Below are 25,485 nucleotides of genomic sequence, written 5' to 3'. Positions count from 1 at the left end.
TCTCTTATAACCCCTATCTCATCTAATTTTCAGAGTGAACCTCTGAGGTAGGACTATTCCTATCCCCATTCTAGAGATAAAGAAATGGAAACCCAGAGATGGTAAATAAAGTTCCCAAAGTGATGCAGCTAATTGGCAGATCTAGGAGAGGAACCCAGACCCCTGACACCAGAATCTGTGTTCTAAGCCTCCACGTGACATTCTTTTCTGGACTCAAAGAGCTTGACGCCTGCTGATTATGAAAATACTTGAGTATTTTTTCCCTACAAAGGGAAGGCTGGCATGTAAGTAAGCAGGAAACTCTTGAGCAGGGGCATTTTGCCATTCCTAGGCTGCGCTGGTTCACGACCAACATGGTTAGAGCTCAGAGGAACGTGGGACCACATCGGAGGGTCACTTCAATACAGGGCAACAGGCCCCACCTTTCGGAAACCCAAGCAGCAGAGTGGAAAGAGACTTGAATTCTGATTTAGGTTCTGCAGTTAATTATCTGTGACCCTGGACACCACTTAAGCCCTCTGGGCCTCAATTACCTCAAAGAGAATGATAACATCTGCCTTCTCACTTCACAGGGTCTCTGTGAGGCTCAACTGATCTCAAAAAGTGAAAGATCGTTGACCAATGGAACACACCGCTCGAAACCAAAGAGAAGCAATAGGAAAGATAAATTTAGGGAACCTTCAGCAATGCTAAAGTGATTCATTCCTGCTCCCACCTTGATGGAGACGCCTGGAGGGAGGAGAGGATTCCAATTCTGATCCTCGGAGCAAACGGGCCTAGGTCAGGTGGTGACATCAGCCGCTCCTTCTCTGACCAGCAGCTCCCTTTCCCCAAACCCAGGTTCTTCGCCATCCCCTTCAGGAGTCAGCTAGGAATAGCCAGGAAAGGGGCCCCTCTCATACAGAAATGGGATTTTATCAGAGACGCTCTAAAACCACTGAGAGGAGGAGAGGACTGTGTGACTGGGAAAGGGACAGGTTTGGGGCCATTCAAATCGCACCAGCGGGCGGCTGGCACTATTTGCAGAGCACAACATGACGATGTCAGCAACAACAGCTAACACTTTTTTAGCACCGTGTATGCACTAGGGATTCTTCTAAGTGATCTGCATAAGAAGCCCCTAAGGGTAGCATCATTATTACCCTAATTTTCAGGTGAGGAAAGGGGCAGCTAAGGCCTTTTCCCCAATATGCCATGATTTCACCCCAGCCGCCTGCTCCAGAACTTGCACTTGTAAATCATCACCCGGATGGATGCACGAACAAGAATAAGGATCCTCCCATGTCCCAGGGTCTCTCATCCTTTTTTTTTTTTTTTTTTTTATTTTATTTATTTATTGGCTGTGCTGGGTCTTCGTTGCTGCATATGGGCTTTCTCTAGATGCTGAGAGCGGGAGCTACTCTTCATTGTGGTGCACAGGCTCCTCATTGTAGTGGCTTCTCTTGTTGTGGAGCACGGGCCCTAGGTACATGGGCTTCAATAGTTGCAGCACATGGGCTCAGTAGCTGTGGCTCACGGGCTCTAGAGCACAGGCTCAATAGTTGTGGCGCTCAGGCTTAGTTGCTCCATGGCATGTGGAATCTTCCCAGGGCAGGGCTCGAAACCGTGTCCCCTGCATTGGATTCTTTACCCCTGCGCCACCTAGCTAGTCCTCTCTCATCCTTATAAGACTCCTTTCTCACAATTACAGAACTTCCAAAGCATGTTAGAAATGCAGCAAGCCTTCACCACATTTAATCCATTGGTTTCCTTTGCCAGTAACAGTGGGACTAAGAAAAAAGAGCTACGGAAGCAGGAAACAACTGCAGTATATTACTTGCAGTAATGTTCCTTTGCCATAGAACAGTTCTTCCCAAGGTGGCGCCTTAACAATTTTATTCTTGTATCTCTTACCCTTCTAGGCAATTAAGGAGCATGGCCACAGGCACAGGGGGAGGAAGAGTGACCAAAGGTCCACACCACCTGTCTGGCCGGCGGGCTGTGAACCTTCTCATCAGTCTAAATGCCAAGCTGAGGGCTTGGCACGCATATTTCACTGATGCCAACCAGGCTTTTCCATTAAGCCACTGAGTGGATATTTCTTTTGAAATAAACCCTATGGGCTAACTATGGAATGACGTTCAATTCCTAATGGAAAGTGAGAGAGAACCAAGTATGTTTTCTATGATGAAGTTATTCTACGAAGACACGCACTCCAAGATGAACACCTTCCCCAAATCAACTTATTGAAGAAGTTCAAGTGAAATTTTTTACTTCTGAAGCACATGAGAAAATGAACTGTTCCTACCCTACCAAGTTAATGTGCAGAGTTCCTCCCTGCTAAGGTTGCACACTGGCAGTCACCTGTTTACCGTCTATGCTTTGTGATGTTTTATCACATAGTCATGAAGTTTAACAAGTGTGTGTTTAATTCCAGAGTTTCGGGGGGATTTGAGGGGATCTGGAGCGGAGGAAGGAGACCCTGCAGCATTAGCTATAACCAACTCCAAAATCATCAAAAATAAGAAAATTGTTTTGGTGAGCCAAGCTAAAGAGGCAGTTCTTCAAGTCTTCTAGAGTAACACGAACAAATCCCGTGCCTTGAATCAAAGTCGGTTTCCCCCACTGGGCACCTCGGCACACCAGGGAGCCGGTGCCTCTTACCTCTTGCTGCTGGGCTGAAAATGAAAGAGGCAGACATTTCCACTGCAGTAGTAGGGACTGAATTGACTTCTCTTGCAAAATATAGCTGGAGAGGACTCAGAAAATACCGGCTGCTTCACGGCACCTGTGGAATGTGCCCTGTAAGAAGCCAGGCCTTTCCTGCTCCTACCAGACACCACCATCGTCATCATTGCAGTCACTGCTCTTGTGGTACCAGACACTTCTATAGGCCCCAGGTAGTTTACAACCAACTTCGTATGTTAGCAGAGGTGGCACAGGGGCTCGTCTCCCAGTGCTCCTTTCTCCTGCACCCGTTCAGTCAGGCCACGCTCCAGTCTCCCCAGCAGATAAAGCAGTGAGGTCTTCTCAGCATCCTCACACTCACCTTGCCCTGGGGTAAGAGCCCGGATGCTGGAGTTCAATGGTCCTACTTTGAAATATCTACTCTGCTACTCAGGCTGGCCTGAATCCCACCCTTGCACTTGTCTCATTTTCATAAAATGCAAGCAATAGACAGATGACCTCGTAGCGTGGTTGTGAGGATTTAAGTATATGATATATGTATGTTAATCAGAATTTTCCATTGCAACCCACAGAAATGAAGTCTGGTAAATTTAGGAAGAAAAAGAATGTGTTGAAAGGATTTTGGAGAGCCCACAGAGCTCCGAAAGGGCTGGAGAATGGATCTAAAGCCTATGTTGCCAGCAATAACACCCGAAATCACATCCTAGAGAGAGTCCCCTGAAGGAACCTCTGCCACGGCCACTATCCCCAGACACACTCTGGACACTGACACACGGTCACTGCCATGGCTGCATCTCAAGCAGGATGTAGCCGTTCTCCCGCACCTTGGCCAGAACGGATTCTGCAGTGTCTACATCAGCACGTCGGTAGCTGCCGACCCACCGCCTGACGCAGGTGCATTGACAAAGCCTGGGTCCTGTACCAGCATCTCAGCTGCAAAGTAGGCCAGGAGAACAAGTACCTGGCATTTTCGGCTTCCGAAGGTGTGTACTGGGGGAGAGGAGTTTCCTGCAGTTATAGGAAGTGTGTTCAGTTGCTGATAGCCAAAAAGAAGGACTAATATTCACTAACAAATGAAATGATACAGTACCTGATGTGTTATCTGTCACCCTTATACTTTACCCGAGTCTGAGTTGAGCACAGTGTCACAACAGTGTGTTGTAAAGACATTCACAACCACCCCCACATGCCCCCAACACCCCAAAAAACTTCCCACCTGTAACACGCACCTGTCCCCACATCCCAGTCTCTTTATTCTTCTCCCCAGGAAGCCAATGCTTATCTGATAAACAAATCTGTGCTAAATGCTGGTGACTGAAAATGGGTTAGGTAGTGCCTGATTCTTTCTAGAATCTTCCTATTTTCTCCAGGAGTTTCAGGGGCCACAAAGGTTCAGCCCAAAGGGATTTAGATCAGATGTGAAATTTACCTTGGAGAGTTCTGGTTAGCAAGGAGGTCTTTCGGGGGGTCGTCCCTCCAAACCTCATATATCATTATCTTCATTTGATAAATGAGATACCCAGAAAGGCTTAATGAATTTCCCAAGGCACTAAATCTGGTAAACAGGAAAGCTGAGACTAGACCCAGATTTCCTAACTCCTAGCAGGTGCTCTTCACTTTCTATAACTCCTGGCTGCCCTTCTCCAGGTCTCGAACAACCCTAGGGCTGTGAGTGACTTAAGGGACCAAAGGAACCCGAGAGGCAGTCCTGGGAGGCAGGAGAGGTTGGCAGGGGAGAAGAAACAGCCCCGGGGTGATCCGCTTCCTAGAGCGCATCCTATTTGCTTTGATTTGATTCTGAGTGTTTTCAAATAGGTTATGATTCCAAAATACTTACATTCACCAGGAAGACTAAATATAACGGCTTCCTTTTTGTCTCAGAAACTGCAAAAATTAGGGAATGCACAACAACCACAGATGGAATCCAGGAGCTGAGGTGGGGTGCGGGGAGGGGGACCAAATCTGCAAACCAGCGTGAGCCTCTTTAGCTGCAGCGAGGGAGAAAGGGTGCCACCTCTGAGCTCCATGATTAAAGCAACTGCAAATTAGTTTCCACAAAGGTCTTTCCCCTTAAATTGAAAAGCACCGTGTAATGGAATTTCATAGACACTGCTTTGCAAATGACTTCATACCTCACTCCGTTCAGAGCTGAGAGGTGGCCGCATGCTGTGAATTCTAAGAGACTGAGGCTCTTGCGGGGCTGCCCACCCTTCCTCCCATTCCTCCAACGGGCCGGGCTTCTTCGACATCTAGACACTCACAGACTACTCACCCCACCCCTTAACCCGGGAAGGGAATTCGTGAGCTGAGAACACTGGAGTCACAGCTGCACGACTAGTAGTCTTCCCCTCCCGCAGACCAGGCTATTTACCCGCAAAACTGTGCTTTCTGCCACAGTCAGGCTCCTAGGATTGCTAGCTGCCTACAGATTGCCCAGGTACATGCATTTTACCCAAAAGGCTTTGGAAGGCTATGGGGTTTCCGGGCTCTACTGAGATTTCCAGTAGAAATGATTAAGTCAGGCTGACAAAGATATACTGACTGCCACACCATTTTCACCGACTGCTTTAGCTTTCTTGGGGGCACCGCTTGAGATTTTTGGAGGAATCATATTTCCTAATTGTCAGCAGCTTTATAGTGAATCAAGCAGACTGCATTTCAGTGTCGAGCCTGATTGACTCATATTTCCAGACAGCCCAAATCTCTAATTCATCCATGCAAGAAAAAGGTATTAGTACCTACTACGTGCTAGGCACTATGCCAGGCCCTGGGATACAACCGTGAGCAAAGCTATCGGCCACGGCTCTCATGGCGATTTCAAATGACAGAGACAGGACACATTCAAATAGTTGTTCCAATGGATGTAAAATTGCAACTCCGACAGGCAATGTGATACTGTGGGTGGTGCTGACAACCCAGGAGAAGGGAATTAGACCTGGTCAGGGCATCCAGAAGACATCCCAGAGAAAGTGACCATTCAGCTGAGAACTAAAAGGTCAGAAAAAGCCAAAAGAAGAGAGGAGGGAAACCCTCGAGGCAGAGGGCACAACACAGGCAAAGCCTGACAAGGTCAAGGGCTTGGCAAGTACTGGAAAAAAAAGGCTAGTATACATCAAGCTTGGTGAACGAGGGGAACATGGCACCAAAGGAGCCTGAAAAAGGGGAGACCCTGCAGGGCTTTGCAGGACCTGCAGAAGAGTTTTGCCTTTATTTAAAATGCAAATTGGATGCCATGGAAGAGTTGTAGTGAGGATGAGGGCCATTAGAAAACCTCCCTCTGACTGCAGCATGCTGGCCATATTAGAAGGGATTGGGGAGCGTTGTTTGCCAAAAATCCATCAAGGAAAGTAGGTGTTCAGAGTCTCACCTGCCCTAGCAGTGACCTGACTCACCCATAGTCACAAGGGCAATGGCACAGCCAACTCAGGAATTCAGGACAACAGGCTCCAACCCCAAAACTCTTTCCACTACAAAATTACCTAGTAGCAGAATTTTTAAGGTGTGATGTTGTCACCTGGGCAGTAAGTTGGTAAACCAGGCAGCACATCCCTTCACCTCTCTGTGAAACTAGCCTTTGACACAGACAACAACCCTGACAGTAACCAGCATTAAGGTACCAAGTCTAATGATCGGTCATCAGCACACACAGCAATCTCTTCCCAACTGTGTCTATATATCCTCTGCCTAAGAGAGAAGTTCACGTGTGTGCTCTTTAAAATTATAATTTAAACACTTAACCTTCAGTCACTGTCTATTCAGTGATTCTCAACCAGGGCAATTTTGTACCCCTCCCCTGAGGACATCTGGCAACATGTGGAGGCATTTTTGGTTGTCACACTGGGAGGCTGTCCAACTGGCATCTAACAGGTAGAGGCCAGAGATGCAGCCTACAACGCACAGAACACTCCTCCACAACAAAGAATTATCCGGCCCCAAAATGTCAATAGTTCCGCTATTGAGATATCTAATCTATAGGGGATCAAAGCCACAAGGTGGGTTCTTGAGTGACTGCATGGACAGAACATCACACACACACACACACACACACACACACACACACACACACACACAAGGACCTCCATTTGACAGTGATTTAAACAAGAAGTAAACTTTTGTTGTGTTAAGTCACTGAGATTTGGAGGTAATGCATTACAGCAGCTAGCATTATTTACTTTAGCAAATACAACTGATAGAGGTTAGTCTTTCTAGGAGGACACGTGTACCCTAGCAACAGAGCCGTATCACTTGACAGGTACTGGGAAGGTTTCTGGGATAAAGAAGTGAAGGGCTGAGGATGCCTGGTCCTATCTCGTAACTCATGAGGTTTCACAATGCCATGGGGGTAAATAAGTCAAGAGCACAGTTGCCGCTTCATAGCTCTTTCACCCCTAATGACCAGAGGCTTTTGGGGAGAAATTCTTAGCAATGCAGCGGAGGAACGCAGCAGGAACCCACACCACAAGAACAACTGGTAACCTCTCTCATTTTCCTCTTTCCCTTGCCCTTTTTTTGTGAGACAGGGACTAGCTGCCAATAGTGAGCAAGGTCCGTTTAGTGTGTGCTCTGGTCTTGCTGTGACTAATAAGATGATTGGTTGTATATATCCTCTTTATGGCTGTTCATCATATCACCCTAACATAAAGTAATTTAATTTCAGTGGGATAATTAGGGTATTTCTAATCTAACTGATAGTCTGAATGAAATGAGATTCTCAGAAGGAGATTTGTGTATCAGGAGACTGGTGACCTCCGGCCCCAATTTTCACACAACGTATTCATCTGACAGCCCGACTTCCCAGGCATCCTGCATCCGTACATTTCCGAGCCTGTGGGTTATAGAACACCCCGGCAAATGAGATTACTTTATTTATAATGAGATTTCTGTGGGTTCAAGGAGGTAGATCACAAAATTTTAACTGAGGCCTTCAGACTGACGGAGAAACCGTATGTTAATGGAAGCCCTGAGATGCAAATATACTCAAGGGCACATGGCCCGTCCAGGGTCTAGGATGCGACTCAGCAGGAAAAATAAAGGCCCAGGGTCACCCCAGCAGGGCAAACCTCGCGCTGGGAGGGCCACAGCAAGACTGGCCTCACCTGCCCCTTGGGGAAGATGCAGAAGGAGTCTGCTCAGGAAGCCTGAGATGGGGGACCAAGGAAGGAGACCTGGAAAGAGGAAGCAATAGAGGCCGGCGGGGTCAGGCCAGCATTCTGAACAAGCAGGCAGCTGAAAGACCTACTGGCTGCTCTCCAGTCCCCCAAACACACCCCCAGGGGCAGAGCCGCTCACCTCTGTCCTCCATGCAGGCTCCAAACCTTACCATTAGAGCCACGCTTTTCCACCGGTCATCAGAGGCAGAATGCCGGCTCTTATGAAAATCTGTCACTGAAAACACCTCCCATTTTTCATTAATTCATTGAGCTCCCCGATGGTAAGCACTAGTCAGACTCAACAGATACAGGCTCTCTTTCCAGGCTATTTACATTCTTCTGGTTTTGTTGCTCAAGCCTCCTTGGTAAATTCCTTTGAATTCCCTTCAGAATTTTTAAAAATTTTTTTTTTATTTTTTAAAATTTTTTTAATTTAAAAAAGTTTTTTTTAATGTTTTTACTTTTTTTTTTTTTTGCCACACCACATGGCATGCGGGATCTTGGTTCCCTGACCAGGGATCGAACCTGCGTCCCCTGCAGTGGAAGCATGGAGCCTTAACCACTGGACTGCCAGGGAAGCCCCTCCCTTTAGAATTTAATCTGAGAGAAAAACAAAAGTCTGTTTTTCTGGAAGAAATAATATGTCTTCTTTCATCAGATAATGAGAACTATGTAGCTCATCTTGTTCCCTTTGTTTCCTTGGGTGCCAGGAAGCTCAGAGGTCACCGTCATACTCAATCGCAGCATTAGGTTGATGTTTTCTGTCTTTTTCTTTCTTATTTTCTATTTTTCTCATTCTTCTATTTCTAGTGAAAAATTTATTTAGTGCTTCTTATTTGTTATTTCAGTATTTCAAGTTCAATTTGGAAAGGAGTATTTTATTAAATATATTTATTAAAATATTAAAAAATAAACAAATATAGAAGCATTGACTTACAAAACCCCACTGTTAAAAATCCTTTAGTATTTACTAAGTACCTATCAGTAGTGAACATCAGCTGAGCACAAGACATGGGGCCTTTTTTGAGCGCTTTGTACCTTATAACAGCCTTTGAGGTAAGTATTATCATTCCCACTCGAGAAAGGAGAGAGTAAAGCACAGTGGGCTAAGGAGGTTGCCTGAGGTTACACAGTAAGGAGTGGAATCAGGATAAAAACCTGGGTGGTCTTGCATCAACAGCTTCCCTCTTCACCACTGCTTCTCAGCACGCACAACTTACTGCGCTGGGCAAAGGAAGATGTACAGTATGTGTATCGGACACCTTTGCCAGGCTGCCTCACCACCTCTGGTGCCCCCTTTTATATTCCAGCCATCACTACACTACAGCAACCGGCCGTGCTGGTGCTCAGGCACAACCTGGCAACACCGTGCCTGGACAGCATGGAGCTTCTCTTTCTTTCTACCCTGGGGCATCTCTGCCCCAACCTCCAGGAGGCTGTATGAATCTGCTCAATGATTCTGAAACCTGGGCACACTTGGAAGAGAGAAGGAGCTGACACCCCGTGGGGCAAACCTTGACCAATGAGGGGTGGAGTCAGTGGATAAACGCTCCTGTTTCTGTCCTGTAGGCAGAGAATTCTGAGGCCCCTTCCACACGGTTCCTGGGAATCCCAGTGGAATCCAGCTGCTGTTGCTCACACTGCTGGTCAGCTCAGTAACGCTGGCCTTCCTTCTAGTCCACTCCTCCTCGGTCCCCACTCTTCCTCCTTGGGATCCATTTCTAAAACAAACCACCTGTGGGGGACTTCCCTGGTGGTCTAGTGATTGGGACTTCGCCTCCCAATGCAGGGGGTGCAGGTTCGATCCCTGGTCAGGAGGCTAATATCCCACATGCCTCGTGGCCAAAGAAAAAAAAAACCAGAAAACATAAAAACAGAAGCAATATTGTAACAAATTCAATAAAGACTTTGAACATGGTCCACATCAAAAAAAAATCTTTAAAATAAATAAAACAAACCACCTGTATGCAAGAGCTTGTCTCAGCTCTGCTTTGTGGGGAAACCAAGGCTAAGACACTAGGGTTCCTAGCTTGAGTTCAGATTAGGGTGACATGTCACTAGAAGACGAAAAACTCAGTAACGATGCATTAACAATCCGTGATGAAGCAGCAGAAGAGTGACTCGAACTGTAAAAGTACAAGTGCGCAGAGAAAGTGAAACAGGCAGAGAATCACGTTTTCTCAGAACACAGCCACACGTTCATTTACGTGTTGTCTGTGTCTGCCTTCCCGCCACAACTTCCCGCCACAACAGCGGAGCCTTGCTGTTGCTGCAGAGACCCACAGCCCAACAAGCCAAACATATTTTGGATCTGGCTGTTTAGTGAAAAGTTTGTGGCCCTCTGATACAGAAAAGCCAGGATCCTGTGGGGATACAGAGAATAGGCACATGTCCTATGTGTGAGGGGGTGGTTGGGAGGGTCAGACTGTTGAAGAACGGGAGCAGATGCATCCCAGGTAGAGGCAACACTGGAACCAAAGCCACAGAGCTGCGAATCCACACGCTGCTGGCGAGGAACCCCGGGTGGTTTACCACTGCGGGAGAGAAAGGAACCACGAGAGGAGTGATGGGAGAGGTGGCTCGGGCAGAGATTTCTTTAAGGTCTCTGCTGCTGGTTTATTTCTCTTATTTTAAGATATTTCCTTCAATAGCCAAATACACTATAACAAAGAGTAACTGCAGAGCCGGGTGTGTGCCTTCTACTGAAGGGAGTTTATGTGGAGTTCGTGACAGTTACCCTCTTCTGATGAAGAGGGGGAGCCCTTCTCGCAAAGCAGCCCTGTGTGCACCTGGCCATTCCTGACACTGAAGGCCCGCCGCTCTGCCTTCCTCAGGTGGCACGCCTTGGGATGTGCCGGTCGGGCCTCCTGCTCCTCTCACTGCTGAACCACACACAGCTAGCGTGTCACCGTGATGGGCAGACCCCGCTGTGTGCTCTGACCTGTCTCCCCGCAGGCCTGCTTTTTGGTTTCCTGGTACGAGGGTGCAGTAGCGGGTGGCAAGAGCGCTGATGGGAGATGACGGAGACCTGCCCCACAGCCCAGGAGGTGGTGATTCTTCATGCCGCTAGGAAATGAAAAGCCACGGATGATCCGTAGGGTCTGAGGATGAGTTACTTTGTGTAGTCTCTCAGGAATGTTCACTGAGGGAGGACAAAATACGTGCCAGGCAGGGCAATCTACTCAGGATGCGTAAGAAGGACGAAGGTCCTGTCCTGCCCTTGAGGGGCTCACAGTCTAATCGGGCAGTCGGACAGGCTAGTCCACAGCGGGGGGGCTGCCAGCTCCCAGCTGAGGGAAGCGCAGCACTGAGAGGGAAAGCTTGGAGGATGTTAAAAGCTGGATAAACTTCATTTTGGAACGACCTGCAGTTACCACATCAACGGCTGACGTGCAAGTACATGCATAAAGCACTGAAGGATCCTCCAAAACCCTTTACTCCCCTTCAAGAGCTTCAAGATCTCCCTGACAATACTTATTTATCCCGGTTGGGTGAACCATTTTTGAATAAGCAACGCAAAGGTAAATTTCAGTCCCCAAAGGGCAGACGTACACATAATTTGGTAATGCCACGTTGCTAGCATTTAGATACCCATGTCAATTGTTTCAGATTTGGCTACAAAGGCTAAGATGGAAATGTTGAAAACCAACATTGATGTTTTTCAAAAAGAAAAAACTGTTAACAGTTACTAAGTGTGTACATACTGTCAGGCACTGTGCTAAGGGCTGCATAGGCTTTATCTCATTTAGTCTCCACAACAACCGTCGAGGTAGATTCTAGTACTATCACCGTCCCCACGTTACAGACGAGCCAACTGAGTCTTAGACTGCGTAACCCGCCCCTCAGCCATCACTGGAGGAGACGGACAGTTTATCCGCAGGGGCCACACCCTTAACCACCACACCAACTGTCTCCCCTTACTGGCTAGTCCCCAGTTCCTGCACTGAACATCTTTTTTCAGCAGTTTGGCCCAGAAGAGATCTCAGGATAAGTTCCTTCGCTGTGATGAGCAGGGCCCACGATCTCTGACAGCTGTTCCCCACTCTTCATCATCATTGGAAACAATCAGTAAGCATCAGAGAGTGCTTTTCCCTTTACAAAGGTGATAATTAGATAACAAGCTGAGATTAAAGTAATTACAGTTAGACAGCTGGCGAGGCAGCACAGTCATGTTGAAATATTGTTGGTACTTCAGCATCTGGTTCTAATAACAGCATAGGCTAAAGGATTTTACATTAATTACAGAACATAATTTAATATAAACATATTTAATTACAATTGATGAGCGATAAACTGTTCAAGAATGACTTAACCCCTTCCGTGTGTCAAAGTGATGGGAACTTTGGGCAGTCTGTGGCCTCTTCTGCTGTCCTTCTCTCCCTCCCCTGCCATGCCCTCCATGACTCCCTGGTTCCCTCTCCCGGAGAAAACCCCCCTCAAAGAGGGAATCTTCTAAACAAGCGTGTCGCTCACTGATTATCCCATGGGCGCTTGGCACGTGTACAGTGCCACCCATCCTTAGGAAGCCAGGTGGAAGGAAGAGAGTGCGCAAGCCAGGCTGGGAGGCATTGCTTCCACCTGACCAACTGCCTTCCTCAATTGGCTCACCCTGGTGAAATAAGGCTGCCTCTGCCTGGTTGGTCTTCCCAGGGTCCTCACACCTCTATGTGGTGCTGGCTTGGCTTCCGACAGTCAGTGAGCAACCTGTTAATCCTCAGATCTCTTAGAAAAAGTATAAAGGTAAACCCATTTTTTGTCACAATCAGGAAGTCCCTGGCCACAACGGTCAGGGTATTGGCACAGTTTTGGAGTCAACGTGTAATACTTGGAGACTTCCACATGAAACAGGACACTATTCCGGCAGAAATTCTTCCTTACATGCTGTCAACCCCCCATCCATATGCCCAAAACTGGCAGAAGCAGACCTTGGATGGAATGGTTTTTAACAAATTGAGGCCACACAGACACAACCTTCACTGCATAAAAGAGTCAACCATTATCCGCACATTGTCTTTCTAGAAGCCCCATTTACCAATGGAAGATTTCAAAAGTCACAAAAGCCATGTTGTGGACTGCATGTCCCTGTTCCCCCCAAACTCACATATTGAAACCCTACCCTTTAATGGAATGGTATTAGGAGGTAATCAGGTTTAGATGAGATCATGAGGGTGGCTCGATCTTTCATCTCTTGGTCATGTGAGGATACAGCAAGAAGGAAGCTTGTCTGCAAACCAAGAAGAGGGCCCTCCCCAGAACTCAGCCATGCTGGTACCCTGATCTGGGCTTCCCAGCTTCCAGAACAGCGAGAAGTAAATTTCTGTTGTTTCAGCCACCAGTTTATAGTTCTATTATAGTAGCCCAGACTGACTAAGACACACCACTAGGTCTCAACTGCAACACAGTTAAGTCAATCCAAAGAAATTATAAGGCTGATCCTTCCTTAAAAAAGAGTAAGTAGCCCTGGAGCGAATTGGGAAAATTCATTGTCAAGTTTCCCTATGTGACAAATGATGTGAAATTACAAATAGCCTCAAATACTGTTTTTACCTCCTGCTGTGGATTTCAAAGTATAAAGCACACATTCTCCTAAAAGCTATCATGAGTGCTGAAAAAGACAGTTTATTATTCATAAGTAAGCAAGTACAAACTACTTCTAAGAGGAATCACTGACAGATGCACACAAAGTAAAATTAGTGTGACAATTCAGGACGACATAGCATCCAAGAGAACCAGGCACTCTTGACGTGAAAGTTGTTCTATACATATCCTTTCAAAGAAAAAAGAAATTTAATTTCCCTAACACAGTAATTCTGCAATGTGAGTGAGAACTATAAGGTACTTCTTGCAGACGAAGTGCTCCTGCAGAAATGAGGAAAGGAGAGGAAGGGAAAGTAGCCAATAAAGCTTTTTCTATTCAAAAAGTTACTACTGTCATCAAAACTAAAAGTTTGTGTGTGCCAAAGGACACTAGCAAGAAAGTGAAAATACCTACACAATGGGAGAAAGTATTTGTCTTCTCCCTTTTCCCTTCATCCTACCCAGTGACATGGGGATCTTTCTTGCAGCTTTGGGTGTATGAGATCTTCTGCCAGCTTTCAGTAGGTATTCTGTGAGAACTGTTCCACATGTAGATGTATTTTTGATGTATCTGTGGGAGGGAGGGAGTGCCACATTCCTCTACTCCACCATCTTGATCTCCAGGGGAAAGTATTTGTAAATCATATTATATGATAAGGGTCTAGTGTTCAGAATATACAAAGGATTCTTACAACCCAACAATAAAAATACAAATAACCCAATTCAGAAAATGGGGAAAGCATGTGAATGGATATGTTTCCAAAGAAGATGTACCAAAGACCAAGGAGCACCTGGCAAGATGCTCAACATCATTAGTCATCAGGGAAATGCAAATCAAAATCAAAATGACATGCCACTTCATACACACCAAGATGATGATTAGCAAAAAGACAGATAATAACATCAAACTTCAAAAAGTTAAATATAAAGTTACCATATGACTCAAGCAATTCCATTCTAGGTACATATCCAAAAGAACTGAAAACATGTCCACACAAAAACTTGTACACAAATATTCATAGCAGCACTATTCATAATAGCCAAAAGTGGGAACAACCCAAATGTCCATCAAATGACAAATGAGTAAACAAAATACGGCATATTCACACAGTGGAATAGTATTTGGCCGTAAGAAGGAACAAAGTACTGACACAAGCTGCAACACCGCCCAACCTTGAAAACATGACACTGAGTGAAAGAAGCCAGACACAAAAGACTATATATACTATGATTCTATTTACCTGAAATGTCGAGAATTGGCAAGTCTATAGAGACAGAAAGGTTGCCAGAGGATGGGAGGAGAGGAGAACTGAGAGTGACTATTAACAGGTAGGGGGCTTCTTTTGGGGGGTGATGGAAATATTTTGGGGCTAGGTGGTGGTGATGGCTGTACAACATTGTGAATATACTTAAAACCACCCAATTGTATACTTAAAATGGTTAAAATAGTAGATTTTATGTTATGTAAATTTTATTTCAATTTTTTTTTAAGCCTACCACTCTGGGAATTGGAGCCTAACCCCACTAGGGAAGCCTGGGAGCCTGTGTACAGTGTGCAGCTCAGTTATCTCGTCCAAGAGGTAAGGAAGCTAGGATATTCATACACTAACTCCCATCAGTCAGTGACTGAAGGTTGCTTTTAGGGAACTGAAGATTGCTTTTAGGGAACATTGATTCCTTGCACTTCCGGCCTGCCAGCAAAAGCGGCTCTGGTGGCCAGAGAAAGTCCTTAGGCAAAGAAATGTTAGTGCTGACAGTGGACAGCCAGGCCAGTGTGCCCTGAAAGGTACAGGCAAGGAGGTTCAGGCAGTGGACCAACAATCTGCTACTCTCTCATCAAGTTGTTTTAGGATTAAACAAGAAAGGCTGTGCAAAGGCTTCACAGTGCTAGACACAGAGAAAACTCTCAATAAATGTGAGTTATTTTCACAAAAGATGCAATAAGGTTAAATAATTTGATCCAAACTCCACAGTTAATGCAAGGTGGAGCTGGGATTTACGTAGATCTCTCTGTGCAGTCCAATCTTTCATATAGAGAATTATATTAACCAAACACGCACTAACCAATCTTGCAAACACACCTCAGATGGCAATCGTGTCATCATGGCATTCAGAGGCTATAATAAACGTCTTTATTCTCTCTCCTCCCCCTTATGTGCCCTTGGTGGGGGAAGCAGCTGCTTTTCTCACAAAAAGGCCTTGAGGGCTGATGTTACTGTCTGCTCAAGTTCCAGGGTCTGAATATTATGTGGCTTGTTGTGTAGTTGCTTAATTGAGATTCAAAGCTTGCACATTTGCTGACAGTTTAGTGCAAAGGACCAAGATAGACAAACACCTGCGACTGCAGGAGCAGCAGGACAACACTATCCCCACTCACCTATCAGTCCTGCTGTTCTCCAGAACAATCTGGCTTTCCGTTGGCTCCACAAAGGAGGGACACTAGCAGAAACACTAGAGGGAAATGTGAATCTCCTCCCAGAATTCCCTGCATGAACCCCCACCAGCGAGCATACCAGAGGGGGTGACACGAGGATGGGGGCTGTAGAACCCACACCTACCTGATCAGGTACTGGTTGATAATCGTGTCAAAGTAGCTGTAGTACACAGCATTGTTCACATGGCCGTACTGGTCATTGTCCTGCCACCTCGTCTGGATGGGCAAGAAGTACCTATAGCCCTCATGGTGCCGATGGAAATCCTCAGCTCGCTGGTTCTCTGATGATGTAGTGAAGGAACGGACATTCCTAGGAAGCAGCCTCGAAACCCAAGGGGTCATAGTTGGTGACTGCTGCCTGGGAGAGTACCTTCAAGAAAAAAAGCAACAGAGGATAAGAAGGGTCTTCAGAAATCTTGATTTTAGTTTTACAAAAGCAATTGCATTAAATTTTGGCCATTGGTTTCAAAAGGAAACTAGCCCTTCTTTTTTTTTTTTTTTTTTTTTTGGCTAGGAAATAAAACTTCCCTGATAATTCAGGTCTTTGCCACAAACCTATTTACTTTTTAAAAGGACTCCTTGGCACACACTGACAGAACCAAGTGAAGCCTTTGTTTGAATTTGACTAGTAGGAATTTAAAGCATATTTGTACGGAGGTGCTCTGTTCCAAAAAGTATTTCAAGGAGGGTACTGTTTCTGACGAAACCTGTAACGTCACTAAGGGCATAAAGATAGAACTTAGGCAACCAGCATAAAATAAAATGTTTCCCAGAAAATATTATCAATTGAGCCTATCAACTATAAAGCTTTTTTCTTTTAAGTGCACTAGTTTTCTTTTAGAATATATAAAGGTAATGTCTCATGGAAATTTTTTAGACTATGCACAAAGGGGGAAAAACCCAACAACCCAATACCAGCTATTAACACTTCCACGTGCATTATTCCTGTCTCATATTTACATATCTGTATACACATTCTTAAGTAGGACCATACTGCTCAGGTTGTTTTGTAATCTCTTATGCTTTATAATACTCTCTAATGTTAAATAGAGAAAGTGTCTAAATATGCTTAAATAGTCTCTTACATCACTTGCAATGTTGGATCCTGTTACATTCCACTGGATTGAAGCACGAAAATTTATCAGATATTCTTGTTGCATATTGAGAATTTTGATTCCAAGCCTGTTAAATGGGATTGGAATCTCTGTAAATAAACCTTTACACACATCCATGATTCTCTTCTCAGGATAAATACTGAGAAGCAGAATTGCTGAGTCAAAGGGTAAGTGAGTTGTTAAGGATTTTGATATAAAATAATGCCCTCCAGAAAGGTGGTACCCATTTATACCCTCCACAGCAGTGTATGAGCAGGCCAATTTCCTTGTCAATTTTAAAATGCTTTGTCAATTTGACTGTGTTCTCTCATTTCCATACACATTTAATGAAATGTGCTAAGTGGAAAGCCGACTGCTGCTACCAGCTATGATGGAATAACCAGCATCAGAATAACCTCTCTGTCTGAGAATAACTACAGGAGCTAGATGAAACGTAAAAGAAGAGCTGTATGAAGGTTTGAGGGAAAAATCACAGCAGCAGGACTCTACAGGCTGTAACCCCGGGGACAGGGTAACACTTGCCACTGCTGTTTCTCATCAGGACATTTGCCAATTCACCACATGGGGAATAAAGGCCGAAGAGATAACAACAACCTAGAGCTTGCAGTGATCTTGCTGTGTTGGAAGAGGTGACAAAAATTGGAAGGCCAACATCCTGGAGGAAGTGAGCTGCAGAGAAGTGATCCTAACAGGGCAAATTCCCCTCAAGGCCTTTGCTGACTCTCAAGCTGCACATGCTCAGAGAAAACAGAAAAACCAGCAGAAGCAACTGTGAACGGCTAAAATCTCAGGAGGAAACAGGAGTCTCATTGCACTGAGAACCCAAAAATGAGTTTTCAGAGCTGCCAATGAGGAAGGCGAAGACCCCAGACTTTCAGTTTCAAGCCAAGAAGGGTTACTCCCTTGGAATGAAGGCAAACCTTAAACTGACCAGCCTTGATCAAGGTTATCTACCCATACATCATCTGTCAGCTAGTAGAAAATGAAATCATCTTTGAAGGGAAACAACACTATCCAGAGCCTGGACATCATTTTATATACAAAGTCTGGCATTCAGTCAAAAATACCAGGCCAGCCAGGAAAGAGGAAAAGAGGAATTTTTTTAAATAAAATGAAATAAAAATAGTCCCACAGATTTAAGAACAACTATGATTAACATAAATCACAGATAAAAGGCCCAACACATAAAGAACGCTAAAACTGAAAGAGGAGAAAGATCAAAAACCCAATAGAAAAAAAGCAAAAATCTTTAAATGACCTTTAAACATATGAAAAGATGGACAACTTCAGTTATAATAGAAATTATAACTGCAAATTAAAACTATGCTGATGCCATTTCTCAATGATTAGATTTGGTAAAAATTACAAAGCCTGATAGCACATTCTCTTGATATAGCCATGAGGAAAGAGTCTTTTATACATTGCTGGTGGGAATGTCCCCCACACTTTTATGGGAGGAGAATTTGACAATATCTACCAAAACCACAAGTGAGTTTACCTTTTTTTTTTTTTTTAGCATTTACAGCCTACAGGGACTAGAATATAAATTTTAATATTTACACTGCATATATTTTAAAACTTTGTATTTGACTACATGTTATATATAAAAAAGTATTTCACAGGAATTAGATAAAATAAAACATTAGGTGGTGGACAGAAACGTGCTCACAGATTCTAATAATCCTATAAAGAAGTATGCTCATGCTTATACTCCATACATATATGGGGGCACACACAGAAAAAAGCCCTACAGTGATTCACCCTCTGTGGCACAAGCAGCTTTCCCTTTTTAGAGTAAAAATATTTATATTAATTAATCAACCAAAAAGATAAATGGAGAGTGAAAGGGAAAACCATTGAAGTAGCAGCTGAGCTGATACAAACAGCTGTAAAAAACACCAAGAAAAGCCTTTTAAAATGTCCAGAATAAATACTGACATCTGAGATACAGTAAAGGTTTTTTTCTTTTTCTTTTCTTTTTAAATAGCAGCACTGGTTTTCCCTTTCACCATCTATGAATCTACTTTTTGTTTTGGATCACTGGACAAATAAGTACTGGGATCTCATTCTAATCTTACAGTGATTTTAGATATCATCAATCATGCCAAATTGTATCTTTTGTTTTCTGTGCTTAAAAAGACACTGTTATGGGATAATAAGGGATGCTGCAGGTCAGCATGGAGGTGCATTGGCAGAACTATGCAAAGAGCTTTGCATAGAATCTTTCCGCACAGTATACAGCTCCAGCCAGTGCTACTGAGTCTTCACTTTTTGAGTATGAAATTCAGCCCCAAATGCTTTCAAAGTAGGAAAAATAAACTTAGAATCAAGATCATGAGATAATTTTGTTGTCAAAAAGCGAAAGTTAACAGTAAAGCCAAATCTACAGAGCCAATAGTGACAGCTTCTACTGGTCCAAATTCATAAGGGGGAATTCTGGAGGTTCTCCTTGTCTTCATACATTCTTTTGGCTTCCCTTAATTCAGAACGCAGCTGAGAAACAGTAGATTCCAGGTCACTCAGTTGACGCATATACATTGAACTTTGGCTCCTTGCTCGTTCCTGAATGATTTCCAGCTGACTTTGGATACAATTGGCTTGGGTCCGAGCACCGCTAGCTTTCTCAGTAAGGCCTATTATTTCAATTTCGTGTTCACTTATTAACTGCTCAATTCTATCTTGATGTTGTTGAAGAAGTAGTTCCATTTTGTTCTGTGATTCAGATTTCAGTGCTTCAAGCTGATCCTCTACCTGAGGCTTCTTCAAAGTCAACTAGGACTGATAGGATTTCCTGAAGCACACCTTCATGACTAAGCATCATCTTTCTCAGCTGCTCTATCTGTGTGTTGCTGTCTTTCAACATATCGTCCTTAAGGCATTTGGCAGCTTCAAGTTCATGAACTGTATTTTGAAGCTGATTTCTTAAATCCTCCTGGGACTGACTCTCCCTTCGTCTGATGTCAGCCATGGCATCTCTCTCCATCTGCAACTCTTGAAGTTTTGTTTGCAAATCAGTGACTGATTGTCTTAAGTAAAATTTTTGTTTCTCATGCAATTCATTGCTTTCATTTAGTCTTCTCTGCAAATCTTTGACTTTATGTGAATATTCCTCCAAAACACGTTCAATGTGTTCCTTTCAGGGTAAGGAATGACTTTTCTGTGAGAATCAAGTTCCACTTCATATTTAGGGAAAAAAGGAATTTGTGTCAAAGTCCCAGTTGAAGATGTGTTTTCAATTATTGTTCCACGAATAGATGACATAAAAAATAGACTTGAAGAACCTGCATTGGATGTGATGCCACTAGTTGATAAAAAATCTTCATTATTTGATTCACAAGGTTTTTGTTCCATATTAAATATTTGCTACCTCTTCTTAGAGATCTTGAAATATAAATGCTTCTCTATTTAGTTCTTTTAGTTCTTATCTTAAAATCTGGGTATTCTTATTTTCACTTATCCTATTAACACCTGCGACCAACGCCTCATCCTAAGAGACCAGCCCCATCCCCGCGGGGACACCAGCGGGCGCAGCGGCCGCACCTCAAGTTTACCTTTTGAATTGCATCTAAGAATTTACCTTGAAGATACACCTTCAAGAATGTAAAAAACAAACAAACAAACAAAAACCTTGCAAACAAAGTACAGCACTTTGTAATTGAAAAATATTGGGGGAAAAATACACACAGGAGATTGGTTGAATGGACTCTGGTATATTCACAAAATGGTATATTATGCAACTGTAAATACAAACTAAAAAAGACATGGTATGGAGTGAATTCCAGGATATATTTGCTGTCAATCAATAAAAGCAAAATGCAAAAGGGCATATATAGTATGATACTTTCGTGTAAGAAAGAAGAGGAAATAAGATAAAATAAATGTATTTATTTATATTTAAAAAAAAAATTCAGGAAGGATGAACCAGAAACTAATAAGGTGCATTAAGGTATATGGGGTGGGAAAGGGGAAGTAACACTCCTCTGAATATAGATTTTTGTGTAATTTTGAGTTTTGGAAGCATGTTAATGCTTTACATACTCACATAAAATAATGATTATGATGAAGATGTTGAAGTTAAATTAACAGTGATGGAGAGGAAAGAAATCAAAAATGGAATATACACAGAAACAAATGCGCCTAACTATAATTCAAATGAATAACATAATCACACTGAAGGGAAAAATAATTACTTTGAATACAGAATTTTAATTATATACCCTCAGTTTGAAAATGAAAATCTTTTAACAAGTATTGAACACTGGTTTTTCGGTATGATTTTTTATAGCAGTAGGGTTAGCAATTCTGACACACTTTCTGTGAGTCTAAGCCTAGGCAAGTGAGTAAATACACTGAGGATAATGTGAGCCAGGTTTGTCACCTGGAAAAAGGACTTGTAAATATAGAAAGGAAAAAGACTAAAATGAACATTCTGGTGTTAGATTAGATCTAGGAGCACCAATATGAACTCCTCAATTAGAGACAGAGAGAGAGATTTCCTAGCCCAGCTGAGCCTAGACATAATGGCACTCCAGTAGAAAATCAGCACATTTAGTGTCCAGATCTTAGTTTCTAAATACCCATCTCCATAAAAAGGAACCAGGGCTCCTTAAAGAAAACAACTGATTGGAATGCTGGGACAGATAAAGCATAAGATGACCGTGGAATAGCTCAATGTGCCAGAAAGTAAAGAAATGTTCAAAGAATGATGGGCAAATTACGGTTCATGGGAGTCTGCCTGAGTGGGTTCCCAATGGCCAAATCTGAAACATTTAAGCATCAAATTTCAAAATGAGATCAATGGATTATAATCTTTTGAATTAAATAAGAATTATTAAGTCTACCAAATTAATGAATGAAGGTAAAGCAAAGTTATCCCTTACATATGTATGCTCAGTAATAAATGTAGAAAGGCTAATGGAGTTAGAAAATCACTATTTTGCAAATATCATGGTAATAATTGATTCAATTAACAATTATTGATGGATGCTAAAATATAATGGGTACAAGTTTGGTGAGGAGCAGATTATTTGCACTGGCTCAAAGTACTTCTCCACAAATTATTTATTCATTACAAATTAATAATAGTAAGTTTACGTTGGCTCATACTGGTAAGATATCTCCTTATCCAAGTTATCAAAGTTAACATCACTAATAATGAATCAAATGAACATCAAATGCCTCCTGATAAGATGGACTGAGAAGGACAGAGTATCACTTTTGTGTTATTTCTGCCAACAATGCAATATCTGAATCTAATCATGATGAAACACCAGAGAAACCAAAATTAAAGAACATTCTACAAAGTAATTGTTCTGTACTCTTCAAAAATATCAAGACATGAAAGACAAAGCAAGAAGAATTGTTTCAGTTAAAGGAGACTAAACAACCATGACAAATAAATGCAATGCATGATCCTAGATTACACACTAGATTAGGAAAAAGATGTTGCTATAAGGGACATTATTGGAATGGCTGATAAAATTTTAATTTAGACTGTAGATCAGATAATAGTATTGTATCAATATTGAACTTTCTAATTTTGAAGTTGTACTTTAGTTATATAAGAGAAATTCCTTGTTCTAGTAGATACAAACTGAAGAATTTAGGAATAAAGAAGCATGACACCTGTAACATCTTGCAAAATGTTCAGAAAGAAATCATGTGTGTGTGTTAGGTAGGTGGGGGGATAATATATGTGCATGGAAGGGAAGATGATAAAGTAAATGAGGAAAAAATGTAAAAACTTGGTTAATCTAGGTAGAAGATATACAGTAATGCTTTCCACTATTCCCATAAGTTTTCTGTAAATTTGAATTTATAAAAAAATCAAAAGTTACCCCCTAAAAGCTATCACTAATATGTTCAAAAAACAGATTAAAAATGTGATAATTTTACCAGAGCATTGGAATCTATGAAATACAATCATTATATTATGAATTCAATAGATAAGTTAAACACAGACTAGTCACAGAAGGGAGAACCTAATAATGGGAAGATAAATCAGTCTAAATATTCAGATTGAAGCACAAACAGATAAAAGGCTTTAAAATACAAAACAAACATAAGTAACAGATAGGACACTACTTTTTTAAAAAGTAACAATTGTTGTAATTAAACTCCTAAATAGGCAGGAGAGAGATAATGAGTAAGAAGCAATATTTGAAGACATATTGGAAGAAATTTTCCCCAAACTGAAAGACATGAAGCCACAGATTCAAGAATCATTATGAATCCAAGCTGGATAAATTAAAGAAAACCAAACATAACAAAACTGCTGAAAGCAAAGACAAAGACAAAGAAAATCTTAAGTAGAGGGAAAAAAAAAGACACTTTACCTTCAAAGCAACAACAATAAACTGATTTATTCAATGGGAACAATGAAGGAAGACAAAAGAGTGGCACCTTTAAAATTCTTAAATAATTGCAGAGCTAGAATTCTACACCCAGAGAAAATATCCTTCAAAAATGAAAGTAAAATAGTCATTTTAACAAAAACTGAAAGAATTTACCCCAAACAGATCTACACTAGGAAATGCTGAAGGGCACTCTTCAGACAGGAGGAAAATGACCTTCAATGAAAGCATAATAATGCAGAAAAGAATAAAGAACAATGGAAAGAGTAAATAGATGTATAAATTTAAATTTATAATGACTGCTTAAAACAATATTAGTAATATCTTGTGGGGTTTAAAATATACATAGAGTTAAAATATCCCACAGAAGTAGCAGAAGAGATAGGAGGGTAAATTCAGTTATAGTATTGTAAGGTCTTTGTAATTTTTAGTAAGTGATAACAATCTTAATTTAAGGTTGACTGTAAGTCAAGGAAGCATGGTGTAACCTCTAGGATAATCAGAAAAATATTAGAAAAAAGTATTTAATTAACAAAGGGAAAACCAAACAATAAATATCCTTTTCAAATCCAAAAGAAGGCAGTGTGTCTGGTGAAAGGACCAAAAAACTGATGAGACAAACAAAAAACAAACAGTAAGATAGTGGATTTGAATAAAAATTAGCAATAACTACATGCACTGTAATGAAGTACTCCAAATAATAGACAGACTGTTAGAATGGATTTTTTTAAAAATCCAACCGTATATTATTTATATAATAGACACGCCTTAAATACAAGGACACAGAAAAGTTGTTAGTAAAATGATGGAAAACATCCAAACATAAACAAGAAAAAAGGCTGATATAGATACACTAATGACAGACAAAACAGATTTTAAGGCAAGAAGTATTACTACATTCAAAAGAGAAACTTTTGGTAAAGGTGAAAAGGTCAGTTCAACACAATTTCATAACACAGTCTCAAATATAGTAAAAATTAACAAAACCAAAGGAGTAATAAACAAATTCCCAATTGTGATGTGCAGCTCTAACATACCTCTCTCAATAGCTCAAAGAAAAAGCAGAAAATAATCTATAGAAAATTAGAACATCATGATTAAAAACAACACAGGATCCACTGATTGTAGAATACACATTATTTTTAGGTACATATATAAGTTATCAAAATAAAACATATACTGGGCCATAAAACAAGTCTCAACAAATTTTAAAGAATTAAAATCAGAGTGTGTTTTCTGACCACAGTGGAATTAATCTAAAAATCAATAACAATAACTACAACAAAGCACAATTTAAAAACTCCCCAAATGCCTGAAATCAAATAATAAAGTTAAATAAGAAATCACAATGGAAAATAAGAAAACATTTTCAGCAGAACGGTAATAAAAATATGACACATAAAAACTTGTGGGATATACTTTACCTGTAGCTAGAGAAAAAAACAATAGTTAAATGAAAATATAAGGATGAAAAGGAATGATCTAAGGATCCATCTCAATAAGCCTGAAAAAGAGCCACAAATTAAACTCAAAGAAAGGATAAAAGAGTAATAATGACGATAAGGACAAAAAGCAATAAAACAGAGAAGAAAAACATAATAGAGAAGTCAGTAAACTTTTTTCTGTAAAGGGACAAATGAAAAATTTTTTAAATTTTGTGGGCTATATGTCACAACTACTCAACTCTGCCACTGTAATGCAAAAGCAGGCACAGACAATACATAAATGAATGGGCATAGCTGTGTTACAATAAAACTATTTACAAAAACAGGTAATGGGTTAAATTTGACCCATGAGCCATATTTTGTCAATCCCTGCAGTAGAAAATACAATAAAGCCAAAAGTTTGTTCTTTGAAAAAATAAAACAAAAAAAACCCAAAATTGATAAAAACCCCAGTAAGATTGTAAAGAGAAAAGAGGGGACAAATATAAGAAATGAAAAAGGGACATCACTACAGATATCATGGGTATTAAAAAAGATAAGATGTTGTAAATAACTTTAGACCAATAAATTTGGCAATTTAGATGAAATGGACAAAATTCATTTTTAAAAATACTAACTTACCAAAACTGACACAAGAAGAAATAGAAAATTCAAATAGTCCTATATCCATTAAAATGTGAATCTGTAATTAAAATCCTGTCCACAAAGAAAACTTTAGGACCAAATGGCTTCATCACTAAATTC

General features: G+C 41.7%; 1 protein-coding gene across 1 annotated transcript in view; it reads right to left on the bottom strand.

The window, feature by feature from the left end:
• Nucleotides 1–16,275, bottom strand: part of LOC130861387 (uncharacterized) — a 101,760-nt gene extending 85,485 nt beyond the window's left edge. Inside the window, exon 1 of the mRNA XM_057750221.1 lies at nucleotides 15,953–16,275. Coding sequence (XP_057606204.1) covers nucleotides 15,953–16,170 — 218 coding nt within the window. The 5' untranslated portion in view covers nucleotides 16,171–16,275. The remainder of the gene's footprint in view (nucleotides 1–15,952) is intronic.
• Between the last annotated feature and the right edge of the window lie 9,210 nt (nucleotides 16,276–25,485).

This window comes from Hippopotamus amphibius, chromosome 9 (genome assembly GCF_030028045.1).
Source record: "Hippopotamus amphibius kiboko isolate mHipAmp2 chromosome 9, mHipAmp2.hap2, whole genome shotgun sequence".
NCBI classification, from domain to species: domain Eukaryota; kingdom Metazoa; phylum Chordata; class Mammalia; order Artiodactyla; family Hippopotamidae; genus Hippopotamus; species Hippopotamus amphibius.
Note: the sequence above shows the minus strand (reverse complement) of the source record. Positions and strands in the feature narration are given on the sequence as shown.